Genomic DNA, 20,944 nt, shown 5'->3' with positions numbered 1-20,944 from the left:
AGACCGGAGTGAACAGATGCAATTAGTAACTTCTAAAAAAACCGAAGTCTCCTTATTGATACACGTCTTTGATTTCCCTAGTTTGGTGTTTACAACATTACATATTGATAACTTTCCTCCCTATTGCCTCCCTATTGCTTTACATGATCTGAGGCAACGCTTAATCATTCATTGTGGGTTGCAAATTCATGCCATCCAGCATCTTCAGATCTGACCTTATTCTGCCTATATCAGGAAAAACCTGTTAATGTAGCCTGATAAGTTTTGACAAGAGATACCCTATCATGACTTTACCCTGTTATATTTCTTTTGAAAAAGGCAATGTGTTTTTTCTTCTTTACTCCGACGTTTACCTCCTACATCTCCTACTTGTACAGTTGGATATGTACTGTCTTTAACCTTAATCCGACCAAAGGTATACTAGGTCTCACATGAGCGATATTCTATCATTCCATTTGTTCACGACTTTGTCAATCAATCTGTTTCTACTGACTTCATATCATGTTTTCTTGTTTCTCTTTTAATTTTGTGTGTTTTTTTTTATACCAATGTTTTGGGGTTCTTGGAGCCCCGAGTCAAAACTACTCTATTCTGCTGATGCAGTTTGCCATTGTGTACAAATTTAAAGTATCACACACTATCAGGGCAGCAGGGACACTTTTTGAGGGAGGCAGACAAAGATGCAGCACACACAGATATGTGTGCTGTCTATTTTAATTTTTACACGATATGCAAATCAGCTGTAACATTCCTAAAAAATATATATATCTGTGTTTTTTCTTCAGATGACATTAATTATATAACTTATAATGTTATGAGAAGAAACAAGTTCACATTTTGCTATGACGGCCGTTTCTTACAGTAGTTATTCTTGGGTTCCCGAGTTGAAAGTCCTTTAACATTAAGTTAAATATGTTGGTAGCTGTTTTGCATTACGGCTGATCTCTTTCACTTTTCACATATATGAAAATATACTGCAGTGCTGTGGAAGCCTCTGGGTTATGTTGGCTGGCACATACAGCACTCAGTAGACTGCATGCACTCATTGTACGCTGCAGAACAAGGGCAGAGGGAACTGGCACTTGCAAAAGTTGGACCACTGATGCAAACTACGTGACTGCTGAGAACACACAGACTCCCTACGTGCTCTCAGTCCCCTCAGTAATGATACGCTTTGGTGAACAGCTGAGAAAAGGCCAGCTGACCTTGATACGCTATCACCAGCACTGACACTCACACATACGCGTATGCAAATTCCTCATCAACAAATGTCCAACCTTTGTAAAGAGAGCGCCTAATGTTGCTAAAAAATAATAATCTCACCACCTCTTCTGTAGATGCACACCTACCTGTACATACACAGACAGTACTGTATTTTATACACACACACCATCCTTGTCCAGTCATATTAGTTGCCTTTGATGCATATCTATTTCCTTCCCTCTTTTTCTTTCTCTCTCTCTACATATGCATGGTGTACTCACACATACATAAATGGTCGCTATTGGCCCAGTCCTCTTATCATGGGTTTGTGGCTCAGCACACTTCCGCTTGCCCTTGTCAAGATATTTCTGAAGCAGCTTTGGCTGTTTGAAGAGGGTTGCTCCTTCAAGAAGTTTCAGGAACATGCCTGATTGTTGATGGTGAAACAAGTTGTAATGTTAATCGTGTCTGCTAAAGCTGTTCTCCTGCATTTACACTGATGTTAAACATTTATGTTTTTACCTTCCAGGTTCCAAATGCACCCGTTCTTGACTGAGATGTTCTAAGTTAAAGTTCACATCTTGACAACGGTTTTCCTGGGATTTACTCACCTGACAACGCACAATGGCTTCCAATATAATCGTGAGTGTTGACATGTTCAGCATAACCGAGCCAAGAGATTCCAGTGGTTTCAATCACGGTCCAAATCCCTCCATAGCAGGTCTTACCTTACTGTTTTTTTATAATAGTACAGTAGAATAAATTTCACTCTTATTGAGAAAAAACTCAACAGCAAAGTCCTTTCATGATCACAGCAGCAGGCGACAATGGTTAATGTGGGTTGTTTTAGGCAGCAAAGATTAGCAGAAGATGATCTGTGTGAGAGATTCATTCGCAGCCCTGAATGACAATTCTACATCTGTTAAAAGTCCCACAACACTTTCTGCTTTGAAGACTTGTAAATGGAGGGTTGAAACCAAAGGATCTCTCCTGCATAAGGGTATGCACAGAGGTGTCAAGTAACGAAGTACAAATACTTCGTTACCTTACTTAAGTAGACATTTTGGGTATCTATACTTTACTGGAGTATTTCTTTTTCAGACGACTTTTTACTTCTACTCCTTACATTTTCACGCAAATATCTGTACTTTCTTCTCCCTACATTTTAAAAATAGCCTCGTTACTATTTCATTTTGGTTTGTTTTCACTCCGGCTTGTCATCGTTCAAAAACACACACACAAAAAACCTCTCCGCCCCGTTGCCCACAGATACGTGCGCGCGCACACAGGTGAGCGCTGAGCACACACACCAGCGGGCAGAGAGCGTCGAAAAATATGTCGCGTGAAAAGTAGACCGCTATATCTGCGTTTTAAACGCTCCCATGGTGAAGATTCAACAGCAGCTCTCCTGTGAGGAGCAACCGGAGTTCTCCTCGCACCGGAGGGTTCTCTGAACCCGGAGCAGCTCTCCTGCTCCAAGTGAAACAGCCACGGTGCTCGTGTCTTCTACCAACAATGAGCTGCTGGCTTCACATATTACAAAAGTACAAAGTACACGGATATAAAACTAAGTCATTAATAAATACATGGACAAATGCCTGTACTTTCGGGTAAATGGTTACGGTACGCCGTTAACAGGTTTCGCTTACGCATGCGCGATTTGACGCGACGCCGTGAGCTCGTCTTTTCTTGCTCTTGCGTTTCTTAAAATACAAAAACAGATCTCAGCTCAATATTGAGCATGAATTGAGAGAGGCCGTATCAAATCCACAACCCCGTTTATAACATATGTGTCGAGGAAAGCAGGTCACTGCAGCCACTAATACTGATACAACGTGATGGTTCACATATCTGCACTCATTCTGTTTTGTTTGGCAAAAAAAATTAAAAGCTTATTGTTTTCCACAATGAGCTATTTAGTAGTGACTAAATATGAGTATTTTTTTGCGCAGATAGAACGCCGTTACACAAAACATTGTCTGATGGGGCAATCTGATTTACTTGAAAGTGATTGCAATTTTCTTTATTCTGTTATTTATAAAAGCACAGATGAGTCACACAATTATGTTATTTACAGAAAAAGTTTGAGAACCACAGCTCTAAGTGTTTGTGTCGGAGTCGCCGCCGCCGCCTATTTTGCACTATTACAATACTTATAGGCAACTAGTTATCATGTCTTCCGCTCCATGAAACACATGTTAATGCTCAGTAGTACACATATGGTACTTTAATGTATTTGCATTGTAATAAAATGTGATCATTTTAAATGGGCATATATGCAGCTGAAACGGGTAGCCTAGTGCATCCCACATTTTTCAACATAACATTTTAAAACATTATAGTCATTATGGCCATTTTAAAAATGATTGTTTTGGGGGAGGTGGGGTAGTGCACTATAGGCCCCTGAGACGCGGCTTAAGAGTTTGTCCTTAATAGAAAAAAACATTCCCCTTACATTACTTTTACTTTTATACTTTTAAGTAGTTTTTAAACCAGTACTTTTACTTAAGTAAAAAGCTTGAGTTGATACTTCAACTTTTACAGAAGTATTTTTAAACCCCAGTATCTATACTTTTACTTGAGTAATGAATGTGAATACTTTTGACACCTCTGGGTATGCAACAGCCAATCACACACAATCATCCACTTGTGTCCCTCATGAATAGACAGTCCTTCACTTTACAGTGAACACCAGCTGTTAAGAGTTCTTGAGAAAGCCAGAGAGTTCTGACTGAGGCTGACAGGAAAAAATACACAGCACAAAAATCCAAAACAATTGCTTAATCCAACATGTGGGTTCCCTGATGGATATCTGTGAACGAAGGATAAAGCAACATTGTTTAGAGATTAACGGCCTCCAAAAGATGTCTGTACTTGCATATCTCATATTTTTCAACATTTAAAATTTCGAGGTGACCTTGTACTTTGTTTGGGAACGCTTTTTAATACAGCACACAATTTACAGTGTAATTTCATTTTAGGAATCAGGCACCGACAACAAACTTATTGAGGTACGCGCTAGTACTTAAATGGAGGTACATTGGAAGAAAACAAGGTACTAGTTTCCTTCCGGTTACAGTGATCGGGTACAAACTTGCAGTTTGGGAAAAATATTATTGTATTTTTGAAATTATAAATGTCACAATCTCTTGGTTGTTGAAAAATACATAAACTACATTTATTATGTTCACAAAACCAATGCTGGGGTACAGAAATGTAGTTTTGGATTAGGAAACTCTGAGAGAATGAGTACAAATCTAATGAACTAATGAATGACATGCTAATCATTTATGAAGTAAATCTAGCTCATGCCTGGAGACTTTGGCCAATCACATTTCATCTCAGGTAAATTACCTCTGAGATTAAATCACAGTTCATCTCAGGTAAATGACCTCTGCGATTAAATCACAGTTCATCTTAGTGAGGGGGCATTCCTATTGGCTGATCTATAAATGCAGATGTGCATTCACGTCCCTTCAGATGGTGAAACCTGATTAATTGTCAAAAAGTCTTTCTGAAAAATTGCCTACACTGCAAAGCAACCCACAAAAAAAGAGAAGAAGATTGCGATTTTATCGGCCTCCAGTTGGATCCCAATCTTGTTGTTGCGCATGCATATGCTGTGCTCGTGTGGTCGAAGGGGCGTAGAACAGAGAAGAGAGGAGAGCCGAAGGAAGAGAGCAGTATTTTCAAGTCTTGGAGTTTTAAGTGCTTTTTTTTCCTTCCTTTTCCGGAAAACTGCCTACCCCAGGTTTAAAGTTTCACCAACAGGAAATGTTGCTCACCTGTTGTTGTTCACCTGACAAAAACTGCCAGTTAATGCCTTGTTCCCGTAAGTGTTCTTCTTCCACCACCTGTTCTCAGTGATTGACACAAGAATCTGTAGGGAACCTGCCTGCATCACATTTCAAACCATACCGTACAGCATTTCTGTATGGTATATGGTTTATGCACCTACTGACTTGTGTGGAGGGAATCTCCCACATGAGACAATTAACTGAACTAAATGAATGTTGCATTGCAGGTGGACCAGCAGTTTTCTCACACATTCACAGTGACGGTGGCTCGAGCTGAGAACGTCACGAAGGGAGCGCTGGGCGACCTGTGTGAGTTTCAATACATCTCTTCCCCTTTGCTTGAAAATTATTCAGAACATGTTGCATGCATGTCGTAGCTATTTTCACTGGAATTGTTTCTATGTGAACTTTTTACAAAAACAATATAAATGTACATATGTTTGGCATTCTGCTATTGAGTAACACTGTTACTGTGTGTGTGTGTGTGTGTGTGTGTGTGTGTGTGCGTGTGCGCGTGTGCGTGTGCGCGCAGTGGACACCCCAGATCCATATGTGGAGCTGTTCATCCCAACAGCCCCAGAGAGCAGAAAGAGGACCAAGCACATAGACAACGACATCAACCCAAAATGGAACGAAACCTTTACCTTCATATTAGACCCCAACCAGCAGAACGTCCTGAAGGTTAAGACCTGCATTTATTGTCTGCGTAGCACACATGTTTTCATCTTAGAAACTACTATCAGAATGCCTCTTCTTGGAGATCATTAGGGTAATATAATAAGAAAATAATAATAAATTAAGACTTTTCTGAAAGTCTACATTGATCTTCGTTTAACTTCTTGAAAACTGAACCAGACTTCAACACATACCAGCAAAATAACTAACCATTTAACTGATGATGTTTATCCCAATCAGTTAACATTAATGGACGCCAACTATGTGATGGATGAGACGCTTGGGACTGCGACCTATGACATCATGAAGCTCAGCGTAGGCCAGACAAAGATGGAGCCTTTTCTCATTGGCAAAGTAAGAAATATACTCTTTACTTTACTGTTTTATTACTGTTTATTTATATTACTTGTTATATTACTTTACTGTTTTATTACTGTTTATTTATATTACTTGTTTTTTTTTTTATCTTATTTGACTATGTGTCTCTTGTGGGCACTTTACCTGTCTGCTGCTGTAATCCTGCAATTTCCCCACTGCGGGACTAATAAAGGATTATCTTATTTTATTTTATTTTATCTTATTCTATACTCCATGTGTACAAAGACTAGAATGTGCCAGCAGAATAACTCTTGACTTTTTTGGTGTTGATTGATTTTGAATAGATTAAGGATAAAGCGATTCATGACATTTATATTTAGATAATGCAATCATTTGATAAACCATGAAACAAATATTTACAAAAATTAACCATTCATGTCTCTTTCATTTTTATTTCATTTTTTACATCATAGATTTTGTTTGCAGAATTACCAATTTAGTTTGCTTCTTTACTGGACAATAACCACTCATTAAATTGTTTTGACAGGTAACCAAAGTTTACTTAGAGATGTTACTGGAGATCTGGTATGTATTCCCTTCGAAATAAAAAGAAATGTCTCAGTATATTCGATTAGGTTTTACTGCTATAATTGTTTTTCACAGTTCACATATGATTGCAGGCTTGTGTACAAATATGTCACAGGTGCAAGAATACACAGGAATGCAAGAATATGCAGAAATAAAAACTTGCAGAGGAATTAACATGGAACAGTGTGGAAAGTAAATTTAGAACTTATAGCAGCGTGACTAACAACAGAATACTGCAAGCTGATACCGGGTTAAAATGCTTCATAACTCCTGTGGCATCACTACACAAGCTTGAGTGGGAGGATTTTGAAATGCCAAACATGCTTGTGAGGAGGAATTATGACAAGCAGTAATGGGTGTTGTTTATTGGTAGGTGTGTGTTTCACACCAGACCATCCCAGAGGCAGATCTTATCTGACCTAAAGATCAGTTTCAACATCATCAGTAGTATCACATAGACAGAGAGATCATATCCTTTCTCTGCCTCTCAGCAGAAAATGTAAAGACAAGTTATGGTTTAAGTTCCCACAATCATATTTTATTAAACCTTTCTGTTATTTGTTGCTGCAGTACCAAACTGGACCTGCGGTTCAGCCTGTCCTTGTGTGACAAGGAGAAGCAGTTCAGACAGACCCGCAGAGAGAGAGTGATGCTGGGCATCAAGAAGCTGCTTGACATGGAGAAGCCTTGTTTCCTCCCCAGCTCTCCAGATGAGGTGGGAACAGAGCAAACTCAAGTTTTAACACAGAAGTAGCATTGCAACTGTTTGTATTTAAAACTTAAATTCCATTTGTGTACATCTGCGAGGTGACAGCTTAATTTATTCAAGCACTCAATGTCAACATCAGTTTGAACTTCACTACATATAATGCTTTATTATCAAAATTCATGTTTTTCATGGCTTGTCAAAAATAAGAGGCCACTGTATGTGCTGACATGAAGGCTGTCGGTATCCTCCTGTGTTTCTTATAATGACATTATTTTGTGTACCTTTTCTGTCCCATGTGGTAGCTAAAATACGTATTTCATTATGTTGTCTCTGCTCACCTGAATGCTATGCTGTGAGTTGTTGCTACTGCTGCTATTTTAAGAGCATTTTAAAAGCCCCACCTCCACAACCTGTAGGCTCTACTTTCCCCAAAGGGAACGTTAACATCATCTCTCGCTTCTGTGCCGCTTGTCTTGTGAGTCAGAGCCTATAGATGCTAAATACCTACTCTGTCTATATTTTACACTCACGTCATAATTCATTCCACATGAGTTAGTGAGCTAAAACTGCTGTAGTCTCTTAACATTTTTATATGAATAACTTATGCTTGTGATATGCTCTCATTGAACAGATCCACTGTTATGATGTGTAGCACTTACTATTTAAGATAACAAAATGTAAAAAAAATAACAATCAGGCAAATCTTTAAGATGTGTTGTTCTTAAGTAATGTAATCAGACTTGGTCAGTCAAAACTGTGATGGACTGTTTTCTCATCTTATAATAACACTCACAAGCTCTCAAGAGCTTACTACGACATTCCTCTCACTCACTGCGAAGCAAACCAGACAGTAGGCCTCATAAATCTGCAAGTTCTGCTCTCCTGCTCAGAGTGAAGCTCTGTTAAATTTTTTTGTTGGTGTAGTTTTGGCTAGACGCCCTTGGGCCTGACTGTAATCTGCAGCCAGGCCTGCTCATGTCCTCGACATGTGCCGGAAGCTCCATCGGAATGAGATAACCAGCTACTGCTCCACTATGCTACAACACTTCCCAACTCCCTATCCAGGATGACCCCTGTGTAAATATGTCAGAATATTTAGAACTGACCACAAGACAAACACTGCAGAAAGACTGCAGAAAGGAAGCAATATTGCTCAATGAGAATTCTGAAATAGTTGAAAATCTAAAGGCACAAATGAAAAAATGTTGCAAAGGTGTGATGCAACGGGCAACCCCACTGTGTAAGGCACAGGAGGGAAGTTACTCAATGTGAAAGAATGAGAATGAATGTGAAACTCATGCTCTAAACGGTGTAGTATGTAATTATGTGATTAAGCATGCTTTTGTCTTCTTCCTCCTCACATTATGACGACTATCTCCTCCTGTGTGTGTGTGTGTGTGTGTGTGTGTGTGTGTGTGTGTGTGTGTGTGTGTGTGTGTGTGTGTGTGTGTGTGTGTGTTTTGTAGGTGCCGGTGATAGCCATAGCGGGCTCAGGAGGCGGTTTCCGTGCCATGGTTGGCTTCTCGGGTGTGATGAAAGCCTTGTATGAGTCTGGGGTCTTAGATTGTGCAACATATGTCGCTGGACTCTCCGGATCTACATGGTCAGTTTTTATTTCTCTTCTCTTTTTTACACCTTCTCTTTCCTTGAAATACTCTTTATCTTTCTCTTTGGCATTACAGTTTCTTTTGTCCTGTCTTTCTGTCTGACTCTACTCTGTGTTCCCTCTTCCTTTTACTGGCAAACTTGTCTTTATCTGCTGGTACAAAGCTGTCACATTAAGCGAGCACCTCTGACTTGTTTCAGTCGCCACATGTATGTTGTTGGAGTGACTTATTTAATTTAATTTCCTTACAAGGACAGCCCCTTATTTTTACACTTTGTAAAGAGCTGTGATAATTTTTCAGCATCTATTTGTTGATTTTCTTTTAACATGCTTCTTTTTACATTTTTTATCCCTTAGGTACATGTCCACTCTCTACTCCCATCCAGAGTTTCCAAATAAGGGCCCAAAGGAGATCAATGCAGAGCTGATGAAGAGAGTTAGCAGTAATCCCCTGAAGCTGTTGCTGCCTCAACACATCACCAACTACATCCAGGCCCTCTGGACCAAAAAGGCTTCAGGGCAGCCTGTTACCTTTACTGATATCTTCGGTATGCTCATAGGAGAGACCCTTGTACCTGCGGTAAGAACCGCCTTGCTGTTTTATTAGAACAATCTCCTTTTAGCTCAGCAGTACATAAATCCTCCCCTTTCCATAACTTCATGTTTAATTTCCTCTCTTTTATTATAAGTGACATCCCAAGCTTGCCTTATTTAAGCTTTTTATTGCTCTGTTTCTTCCCCTCCATTTCTTTCACTTAACCATGACAAACACAACTCCAACTACCTGAGAGTGTGCATGTTTATCATGCAAAGACTGTGTTCTCTCCCACCAGAGGATGGACATCAAACTGAGCGGCATCCAGGAGAAAATAAACCAGGCTCAGAGTCCTCTTCCTCTCTTCACGTGTCTGCATGTCAAGCCAGATGTTTCAGAGCTAATGTTTGCAGGTAAATGTCTGTCCTTTTTGTAAATATGCATGTGCCTTTATGTTATATGGTGTGTTGCATGCACACCATGTCCCTCAGAGAACTATTTTGCATCTATAATGAATATCTTTAGATGATCAGATGTGTTTGACCACATGCCAAACCCAAAGTGTTTCTTATTTTCTTATAATGCTGCTCTGTCACCACACAAGTCACAATGTGTCATGACGAGGTAGGCTGTCAACTAATGACAGCTCTGTAGTGCTATGTCAACTCTAGATCAAGGAACTGAGTAGGCCATGATAAACTCTGGGTTGGGTTAGTCCCCTGTTGTACTTCCTCATTGCAGGTTGTACAACAAAAGTACACTACACTCAAACATTTGAATAGAAAATACAATAAAGGAGCAGCAAAAAATGTCTCCAGTGATCTGAGACAGATCATTAATATAGCAGCAAACAACTATTTGCTGTGTAAATATATAGTAATGTCTACCTGAGCAGAGAATGAAGTCACTCTCGTTTTGCTATTGATCGGACCAGCTGATCGGAACTGCTGATATCTTGATTAACAGCCTCAAACAGTGACAGCAATGAAATTATGAGTGAGCATGCGTGAGAGAAGTGAATAGCAGATAAATGAGAAATGAACTACAGGTCTAGGTATGCAAAAGTATAGTCTTCCTGACTGAAGCTTTTATTGACTGAATAACCCCGCTTTGACCTTGTTGAATGTGACTCATTCTATTCTCTGTCTTTGTATTGTGCATGAATCCTGTTGTGTTTAAATACCCATGTTCAGTGCACACTGCAGACAACACAGAGCTTAGCTCATATTGACTATGACTTACACGAATGACAACTGCAGACACTCTGACTAGTATTGAACTATAATTCCAAATTAGTTTTCACTAATTCAAATTCAAACGATGTTTCTCTAATTCAGATTTATTTAACCTATCAGAAATGCATTTTGTGGCATTAGAGTTTAAATTGAAAGTGTCTGTCTCCTCCAAGGCAGCCACAAGTGTTTTTATATTAAGTGCTTCAGTGTGAACATAAGACTTTTGATTTTGTATTTTTATCAACTGTACATGCATTGTAATTCTAGCGTACAAATGCACATGGAGCGATGTATTAGTCAGTGACCGGTACATTTCTGTACATTAACGCTGAGGCTTCAACCTGCAGACTGGGTGGAGTTCAGCCCGTATGAAATTGGGATGGCAAAGTACGGCACCTTCATGACCCCGGACTTGTTTGGAAGCAAGTTCTTCTTGGGAACCGTTGTCAAGAAATACGAGGAGAACCCTCTTCATTTTCTGATGGGTGAGAAAAAAGTTTGCATCTAAAACAGTCAGAGAAGTTACCAATAGTAAACCTACTAACAGTATGTTTCCCTGTCAGGTGTGTGGGGCAGCGCCTTCTCCATTCTGTTCAACAGAGTGCTGGGAGTCAAAGACACCATTGGGGGCAGCACCATGGAGGAGGAGTTAGGTAATCGTTATGTTTCTCTTTCCTCTTATGCTTTGTTCTGAGCTGCACTATTCAGGTTCAGTGCAAATCACTTTATTTATTCTTTGATTGAACAATTTCACCACGAGGTCAATTCAGTAGTTGTTCAGGGGCTTTCATATCACATGATCTTCATCAGCAGATGGAGCTCTCTCAGTTGTCATCGAAGTACATCTGTGTTGTTAATTTGATTGAGCATGTGAAACAAATGATAGTTCCAGAGCAACCTCTAAATGAGCCGATTAATGAGACCAAGCAAGAAAATGAACTCAATTTCTCTAGTTTAATCAATAAATAAAAACATTAACCACATATTTAAGATAATACAAATATTGAAAAGTATTGTATCTATATAGTTGTGTTAATTAAAAACATATTTACAGGCAGATGTATTTGCCATTAAATGAATTATTGCATTGAAGAAAATGTATTTCCAGTGTCCTAAATATAATTAAAATGGGGGTTCTCATTGTTCTCTACATGACAATATATTTTGAAATTGTGGATCTTTGAACATATTTTGAAATATGTGTTCAGTCATGGGTACTTGGGTGTTTTTTTCCCAGATGATTATAAAAATAACTTCTATGGTGCAACCGTCCACTGAAACTGACACTCGTGCCTGAGATCCTATTGTTGTCTGTATCTTCTTTCTTTTCATGGAAGAATTGTTTTCACATTCCATTTCTTTTCATGCAATTGTTTTCACACACCTGTGGGTATCCTCACACCTTTAAAAATAGCCAACCTAAAAAGATCTCACCAGATAAAAAAATGTGTAGCTTGTGTGTGTTATTGTGACGTTACCACAACACCAGGAAGGAAGCTTTTCTATGACAATTCAGACAGTCAATCGGATGTTTTGTTGCGCTTGATTGCATTTGTTTGGGTGACCTTTTAAACATTGAGAAAAAGCATCAGTTGTACAACCACCCAGTTTAAGAATGCTTTGTCAGTTGTATTGCATTATTCCGAGGACTTATTTGACAGAGATAAACAATAGACAGTGCATTTGATAATGTCACGTAACTAATCAACAGCATTCTGTCAGGTACAGTGTGGATATATGGTATAAATAAATGAACATGTGTTAAACCTGACGTGTCTTGTGTCTTACAGAGCAGATCAAACCACAGCACATTGTCGGAGAAGAAAGCATGGACAATGAAGACGAGCCACGTAAAGGTGACGTGCATGATTCATACCAGGAGCTCACAAACAGACATTGTGCAGTGTGATTACATTTGTTAAGATGCAATTAATATGTCTGACTTTGCTTGGCGTCAAATACTATTTTGACTTATAAGATAAGATAAGATAAGATAAGATAAGATAAGATAATCCTTTATTAGTCCCGCAGTGGGGAAATTGCAGGATTACAGCAGCCTTGTATACAAGAGAGACACATAGTAAAAACAATCAAGTAATATAAATAACAATAAGCAGTAGTAAAAAACAGTAGAGAGAAGAATACAGTAGCAATTTGAAATTAAATATACATACGGAATAAAAAAAGTTTATAAAAGTACTTAAATGTATTTATATTGAACCAGATGAGTGCAATCAAAGTGTCCACAGTGAGTAAAGTGTAAAAAGTGACTAAGTGAAGTGTTAGTGGTCTACTGAGAGCTCAGCGTATTGTGCAGCCTGACAGCTGCGGGAAGAAAGGGCTTGCGGTACCTCTCCCTCAGACACTGGGGATGAATCAGCCGGTAACTGAAGGAGCTGTGCAGCGCTGCCAGAGTGTCCTGCATGGGGTGGGAGGCGTGGTTGATTGATGGGTTTGAGGGAAAGTCGATGCCTTAACACGTTTTCTTAAATTTCTTTGGTGATGTCACCAAAGTTAGCATGACTAAGCTACATCTGAAAGCTACTGTGGTTTCGATCAGTCCAAGAAAAAATGCTGAGCTTTCACTTTTAACTACATACTTTATGTTATGAATGTTTTCTGGTGGAAGGGTGTTTTTGATCGTCATGATCCTATTAATAACCATGTAAATGCTGAATTTGGGGAAGTTAATGTTTTTTCTTTGCACGTGTGAGCTTTAGTTGTGTGGGAAATAAATGAAGAGAAGGGGTGGGTTAAGATGAGTGACAGATTTTTTTTTTCTTCTCAAATTTATTTTCTTTGGCGAGGTCATTATTTTTTTATTTGAAGAGGGCATGAAAAACATATTTGAATATTTCCTTAAAACATCTGTTTCCAAATATCAAATACTCATTACTCAATATGCAACACTTGACATACTGTCAACTTTTAATATTTTATCCAGCATATCACATCCAGCATTTACAGAGCAACTATATCATTCATTTAAAGTTGTGCTTCTGGCTGTGTGATGAATGCAAGTCCAATATGCATTCTCTTTTAGTTCTGTTTTTGGTCTCCACTAACTGCTTCTAGAAATATCTGGCTCTTCATCAGCTAAATGCTAGTCAGTTGCATTAAAGTAGATTACATTTTACAAAAGAACATTTTGGAAGGAAGACAGGTAATTTCTCTTTTTTGTTTGTTTTGTGATTCTTGTTAACTATATCTAATGTATTTGTATTGCAAGTAATTCGGAGCCACACAATTTGATTTGACAGTATTTTCTCTGTTATTATTTTGGTGCTCAGGTGGGACAGAGAACCAGAAGGCAGAAGAGGAGTACTTTCGCTCTGCTCAGGCTAGCTGGGTTCAACGAATGTTCACATCACTCTTCAGTGACTCATCCTTATTCAACACAAGGGAGGGCCGGGCCGGGAAGGTAACTCAATATGTATCCATGAAACCATGAAGTTATGTCAAACTTCTTACAAAATACTGCATGTGCTGTCGCTGTATTCTCGTTTCAGTTTTTCCTTTATTAAAATTCACAATAATATTTTGCTCTCTAATCTCACCCGGTTGCCAGGTGCATAATTTCATGCTGGGCCTGAACCTGAACACCAGCTTCCCGTTCGCTCCGGGCAGTGAGATCACGTGCAACGCTACCACACCTGAAGACGAGGTGGACGCTGTCACAGGTAAGAAAGATGGTCAGAATTAACTTCCATTGAAAATGAAGTATTTGAGTCATTACACAGTTCATTCGATTGGGTTAGTCATGTGCAATACAATTGTTTGATTTCCAAATCATTTCCCTGCATCATTTATTTGATTTAGTGTGATTTTCTCAGACCCAGACGAGTTCAATCGTATCTACGAGCCTCTAGATGTGAAGAGCAAGAAGATACATGTGGTGGACAGTGGCCTGACCTACAACCTTCCCTACCCTCTCCTTCTGCGGCTGCAGCGCGGTGTCAACCTCATCATCTCCTTTGACTTTTCTGCACGACCCAGCGACTCCAGCCCCCCATTTAAGGTCAAAGTCTTCACTCTTTTTACAGTCACGAATTGCGAAAAATAAAGGCAGACATGAAATAATGAACATGTTTTTCTGACTTGTAAATGTATGCCACAGGAGCTCCTATTAGCAGAAAAGTGGGCTCGAATGAACAAGCTTCCATTCCCCAAAATCGACCCCAAAGTCTTTGACCGTGAGGGCCTGAAGGAATGCTACGTCTTTAAACCAGAAAAAGGCAAAAAGAACTGCCCAACCATCATCCACTTTGTCCTGGTCAACATCAACTTTAGGACGTTCAAGGCCCCTGGTAAGTGTGTGCATAGGTGGCGGTTTCGACAGCATGTGTGAAGAGGAATATTGCTGCTGTTTCAGCATCATGACACATGAGGCATTTCTTCCTCGGAATTGCACACTGTAATTGAACTATTACCCCTCATTTGAATGACCCCTGACCTGCTCAGGGTCTGCCTTTTTAAGTATACCAGCAGTTTTGTGTGTGTGTGTGTGTGTGTGTGTGCATGCACAGATGTGCGTGCGTGCGTGCGTGCGTGCGTGCACAGATGTGCTTTGTGCGTGCATAGATGTGCGTGTGCGTGCGTGCATGCATGCACAGATGTGGACTAAAGTGTGTTCAGGATTTTATTAGCTGCTCCTTTGATTGATGCTTCCTGAAGGAGCCAGGTGCTGGTAGGGAATCTCTCGTTCTCGTGGGAGAACTCTGTGTAAACAGACTCTATAACATGAGGCATTGAAAGACACACACATCTCCACTGCTTCATCTTTACATTCAGTAAGTCATCAGCCCACATACTTCCCCTGTCTGTTTATGGACGTAACGTAAGCTTTTTGCACTCAAACCCAAAAGTCATCAGAAGGAAATATGCCATAAATGGACTTTCCGTTTGAGAAAGTTATACAGGCCATCATGAAGTCGGTTCACTACGGTTTGCATGGATTTTTCCAAACCATTACTTTTTCCTGCATGTGTTTTTTCATCTTAATCCAGTAACAATACAATACAAGTTAAATCAATCTTACATTTTCTCTCAAAAAGTAGTGAATAGTTCATTCTTGACCTCAGAAATAGTTAATAGGTGTACAAGATACTACTGAGAGAACATTCAGTAGTAAATGTATCAAACTATTTTATATGGATAGTGGGATGAACAAAGAACCTTTTGTCGAAAAAGCACTATAACGTTGTTACTGTTCATTGGCTGGCTGTTTTGGCTTCAAAGAGAACATCTAAGAATTAATGTAGATATTGTATTCACCAGAATATTGTAAAATTTGAGGCACTTAAATCACTTCACTTGAATCAATTAGAAGGAATATTATATGATGTTGTTAACAAAACTAACTGATCTCGTAGTATTATCTTTATTTTTAGCTTTCAATTACTTCTATCTTGTGAGCTTTATCAGCAGATGGATTTGCACAGATTTCCTTTTTTCTTACCACTTGAAGGACTTTTTAATTATTGGTGGCTTAAAAATTGTACATCTACAACTCTCTGCTGATGAATATCATATTAAATTGTCTTCATAAAGGCTTATTAGTAGACCTTAAAGTGACCAAAAGTTAAAATACATGTTGAACTGTCAACATTTATTTTATCTTTTGTCCCTAATATCAAGTCTCTTCAAGCCAGTGGACCAGATTTTGTGGATTGATTTCCTTACTTTCTTTCTCGTACTTCCAGGTGTTCCCAGAGTGACAGAGTTGGAGAAGGAATTTGCTGATTTTGACATCTTTGACGATCCCGAGACACCGTTCTCCACTTTTAACTTCCAGTACTCCAACGAGGCCTTCACCCGACTCCATGACCTCATGGAGTTCAACACTCTCAACAACCTGGAGGTTGGTTTTGTCCTCATAGTTTGCAAAGGTGTTTTCACATGAAACACTAGGGATATCCGCAGTTTGGAAAACTTAATGGCATGCCATTAAGTGTAGTCATTAGGGAGGTTTTACATCCTTGTTTTGTCACTATACAAATATTAGTTTGTTGTGCAACTTCAAAACTTCAAAATCCCAAAGGCCTTCAAGACCGGATACGACAAGTTTGGTCTAGTTCACAGTAGGTGTGTTACTGTGCCTGGTCAGACTGACTTTCACTCACTGTATCTGAGTCACTTCCATGTGATGCAATGTATTTTTTTAATTTCACTGGAAGGTCAGCTCATTTAAGCTAATATTTAATGTCAATAGTAACTCTGCGGATTCTTGCACAGTTAGACAGCAGCTTGATATTGCGTAGATAAAAATTGATTGACGTATGAAAATACTAAGCAACACCAAAGTTTCGTTATTCTTGCAGCATTGATTAGATGTCTACGGCACTTGAAACAAATGTGTGCATACTGATCTTTGTACATTAAAAGCTGTGTCAATCGACATGTTTAGCCATGCTGGTGGACGGCTCCAGGGATGGTAATATCAGTGGGTCTGCTAACTTGGTCCAGATTGTAATATCGTTGGATGACTTAAAGACCTCTTCTTACAACAATATATTTAAAAATGATCAGAATGAACTTAAACAACAAACATGATATGTCCGTACTCACAGCTGTCAAGCTAGCAGCTTGTGGAAGACTCCGGAGACGAACAATGAGTGCACATGCAGAGCTTTCCCTTCTTTGTCAAAGCATTTGATTAATTGATTGCTGTCAGGACGTGATGAGAATTTCCACAAATATTTTTTTATGAAAAATAAACAAATGATTTTGAAGAAAATGTCCAATCGTAATTCAATAGATTTGAGATAATGCATATATTTTTCATTGAATATACAATATTCATTAATGCAGTATGGCATTGCGGATTTAATCCCTGTATTTGTCCCCCGCAGGTGATTAAGGAAGCCATCAAGGATTGCATCGTGTCCCGAAAGGAGAATCCCTCATGCCTCCCTCGTCCCTTCTCCCTCAGTGCGATCCCGAACAAGAGGTATCTCAACAAAAGAGATTCTCGGGCAAAACCCTGGAACCTTTTGGGGAACGACAACCAGTAGCCTGATCTAAGACTTTGGATATAGCGAACTTTCAGTCTTAAAGAAAAGCGTTTTCTTTTTGGAAAATGCTATCATGGTGATATCTTTTCTGTACACTTTGAATCAAACTTAAAATTTTGTAAAGAACCATACTGTTTACTGATTAAAGCCTTATGATTGCATTAATATACAACAACACAGTGAGCATTTTCATCTGGCTTTATTTCTGGGGAAACTGTTGTTGTTTTTTGACCACAAACAGCTGGATGTTCCTGCTGGCAGTGAGAAAGACAGATGTTGAAAATCAACACTTTCTAAACACTGCAGAGTGACTGAATTGTTACAGCTAACGCCTGGCTCCATCACAAACAACAGGACAGTGGGTCCTTAGTTCTTCATAAGTGAAAGACATATCCACTTCAAATCAATGTGTTCATTCACTTCGCTGAAATAAATCATGTGAATTTTCTACTCCAGTTGCAACATTCCCAGTTCATAGGACGCCTCTTGGTTTTCATGCTGCCGAGAGCAAAGCTGCATTTGCATCTTACTCTGACTCAGCCATGTCTAAATTTAGCTTGGAGCTGTGTGAATGCACATCTGAACCTGTAACTGTTTGTCAGTTGAACTATTTGAATATTGACAGCAGAAAATGCAAATCCCCATGTTTTAATTAGATTTTTTTGTTCACTGGATGGCTCGGCTGAACATGAAATACTTTTTGAAAACATGGATCAGGAGTTCGTAACAATTGGTTTTGTTTGATGGCGACTCCTAAGCACGTCAAGTGCAACCCCTTTGGATACCTCAAACATCTCAATGATGCGTACCCACCTGCATGGAAGGAGCACTCCCTGCTTCCCGCTAGGGAGTGTCTCATATTAAAGCCACCATTTTATAAAAACAAAACTTGATGCCATAAAATGGCCCTACTTATTCTTCCATCTCTAGGTGTGTTCATTTTCCTGATCATGTGGTTTCAGGCTGCGTTTTAGACACAGGCACAGTTTAGTTTTTTTGTGTGCGCTGCAGTTCACCTCCAACAGCCCCGCACGGTGAAGTGGTGCTCAGGTCGGGCTGGGTGGAGGTGGTGGAGGTGGAGGTGGTGAGTGCGACCACGACCACGACCACGCGACACGCTGGCAGCTGAAAAATTGTGGCTCTCGCTGGCACCCAGTGGAATCTTACACACTACACCTACACCTGCAGCAGTGGAGGCCTGGAATCTGACACACTACACCTATACCTGCAGGGTCCCAGAGGCTGCGCACAGAGCAATGGAATTTTACACTGAAGCACCTCCAACCCCTATATGCTCATGTTTCAGCCCCGCTGGTTTGGAAGAAGCTGCTCTGCAGTCTTGCTGTAGGAGTTCATGACCCAGAAAACATGTGTAAAGTGCCTTTTTGCTGATCATTTTTTTTGTTTTATTTTCTGCAGTCAGCATTGCCTTGTGTTTAAAAAAAAAAAAGTTATTCACTTTCCTTTATTTGACACCATTTGCCTGTTACATACGAGCCAAAGTCATGATGGCATCTGATCTGGCCTCTGTTCTGTTAAGTTTCTGAACCCTACCTGCTATTGGTGAGGACGGTGTATGTTTAAGAGATCCATACACAACATGGCTGTGTAAAAAAAAATAAAAAGAACAAAGGGGGAAGGCAGCATTTAAGGCCTAAGCCTCTCATCCAGGTGAAGAGATTGCACCAGAAGGGGGCGGTTGCTTTCCTTCGCTGTCTTCTCAGGTGTGATCATGTAATCTGATGGTATATGTAGTTCCTTTTGTTTTCAATCTTTAAGCTAAATGTACCACCTGCAGGCTGTAACCTTATATATTAAAGACAAACATGAGAGTAGTACTGATCTTTACATTACTTTAGCGCATTCCCACAATAGTACTTTAAACTAAACTATAGTTCGAAGCAACTTACAGAGTTTGACATTTTGTCAAACTCTGTAAGTTGCTTCACTTTTATTTTATGTGTGGTCATTTTAAAAGCACAGACAATCTGTAGTAATTTTATAATGTTCCTAATATTTTATCATTACATTTTTAGGATTTTTAACAATGTTTACAAAAGTTTACGATGCTAAACGGTCAGTACTGTGATCATTTACTGGCAAAGCACAACATGTAATGTGCATCGTAAAAAAAAGAGGATAATAAAACAGAATTTAGCTTGTGTGTAATGTTGTCTGTCAAAATATATCCTTCCTTCATCCGCGAGATCCCTCCTGAAATAACACAATAGATGATAAAGAAGTGTAGAGTTGCGGTTCCAGCATGTTTTATTTCCTTTTGTTTGGATTATATTTTTAAAAGCATTGGTCTCAATTGGTCTATTTTATATATTATATTGTCAATGATTGTGTTTAAAATCTGTTCTTGGTGCCTTATAATCAGTCAGGAGCCTTATGATGATTGGTAATAATGTTAGACAACAGAGTGTGGGTACACACACACACACACACATACAAAAACAACTTATACAGATGCTGAATCAAAAAGAAAACTACTGAAGGCAAAGATCTGCCACAAAAGAAGATCTGCACACTGATAGCGCTCAGTTATTTTAGTTAATAGAGTGTAATCGGTTTTCTTTAGGCGTGGTCAAATCACCATTACAAAGCAGAGCAGGTTGTAATCTGTTTGATCGAGAGTCAACTCTGGACCAATCCGGGCACAGCAGGACAACCGTCTGATACTCACACATAGGGGACAAAGCCAAAAACTGATGAAAACATCAAAATCAATATTATACAGGCAGATATTAAATCTGCATCCACAAGAAAAAAATATCATAGAAACTAAGCTATTATATAGAAAAAATAGGAGGCTGTAATATAGAATTGCCCAAAAGAATTAAAGCAACAAAAGCAATGTGGCAGTTGCCCAGGAGTTGTATTGATGTACGCACAACAAGAAAACTCTTGAGTGTGACGATGAAACCGTGTTCATTAAGATGTCCGGAAAAGTCCAGTAGATCATATGTTTGCAAAGAAAATGAAAAGGTCAACATGCTCTAAATGTGTGAACTTTGTTTAAAGGGTTGGTTCATCAAATTACAAAAAAGAATTGTGTTACCTTGGGTGGTATGTGTCCCCATTAAAATAGTTTTGGTTTTCTATAGGCTTAAGTATCCAATTCCATTTACCTCCACTGTAACGGGGAGGTGGCAGAAATCTCAGACACAGAATCCAAACCTGGACAAATAAAACCAAAATTATCTGCATGGGTTGAAGAGTCATCAGAGACGATCATTTGGATTCACTGAGCCTTAGAATG

General features: G+C 39.2%; 1 protein-coding gene across 1 annotated transcript; it reads left to right on the top strand.

The window, feature by feature from the left end:
• Positions 1-1,836: 1,836 nt before the first annotated feature.
• Positions 1,837-18,178, top strand: pla2g4ab (phospholipase A2, group IVAb (cytosolic, calcium-dependent); the record flags this gene model as incomplete). Its single annotated transcript, XM_079221570.1, has 18 exons — positions 1,837-1,845; positions 5,228-5,309; positions 5,533-5,681; positions 5,916-6,029; positions 6,541-6,578; positions 7,152-7,296; positions 8,757-8,893; positions 9,254-9,476; positions 9,730-9,844; positions 11,014-11,151; positions 11,230-11,319; positions 12,457-12,522; positions 13,957-14,087; positions 14,235-14,346; positions 14,500-14,684; positions 14,784-14,973; positions 16,369-16,526; positions 17,518-18,178. Coding segments are annotated over 18 exons (2,244 nt in total), but the record flags the coding sequence as incomplete, so codon positions are not given.
• Between the last annotated feature and the right edge of the window lie 2,766 nt (positions 18,179-20,944).

This window comes from Taurulus bubalis, assembly GCF_910589615.1.
Source record: "Taurulus bubalis genome assembly, chromosome: 7".
Lineage (NCBI taxonomy): Eukaryota > Metazoa > Chordata > Actinopteri > Perciformes > Cottidae > Taurulus > Taurulus bubalis.
This window is presented reverse-complemented; position numbering and strand designations above follow the sequence as displayed.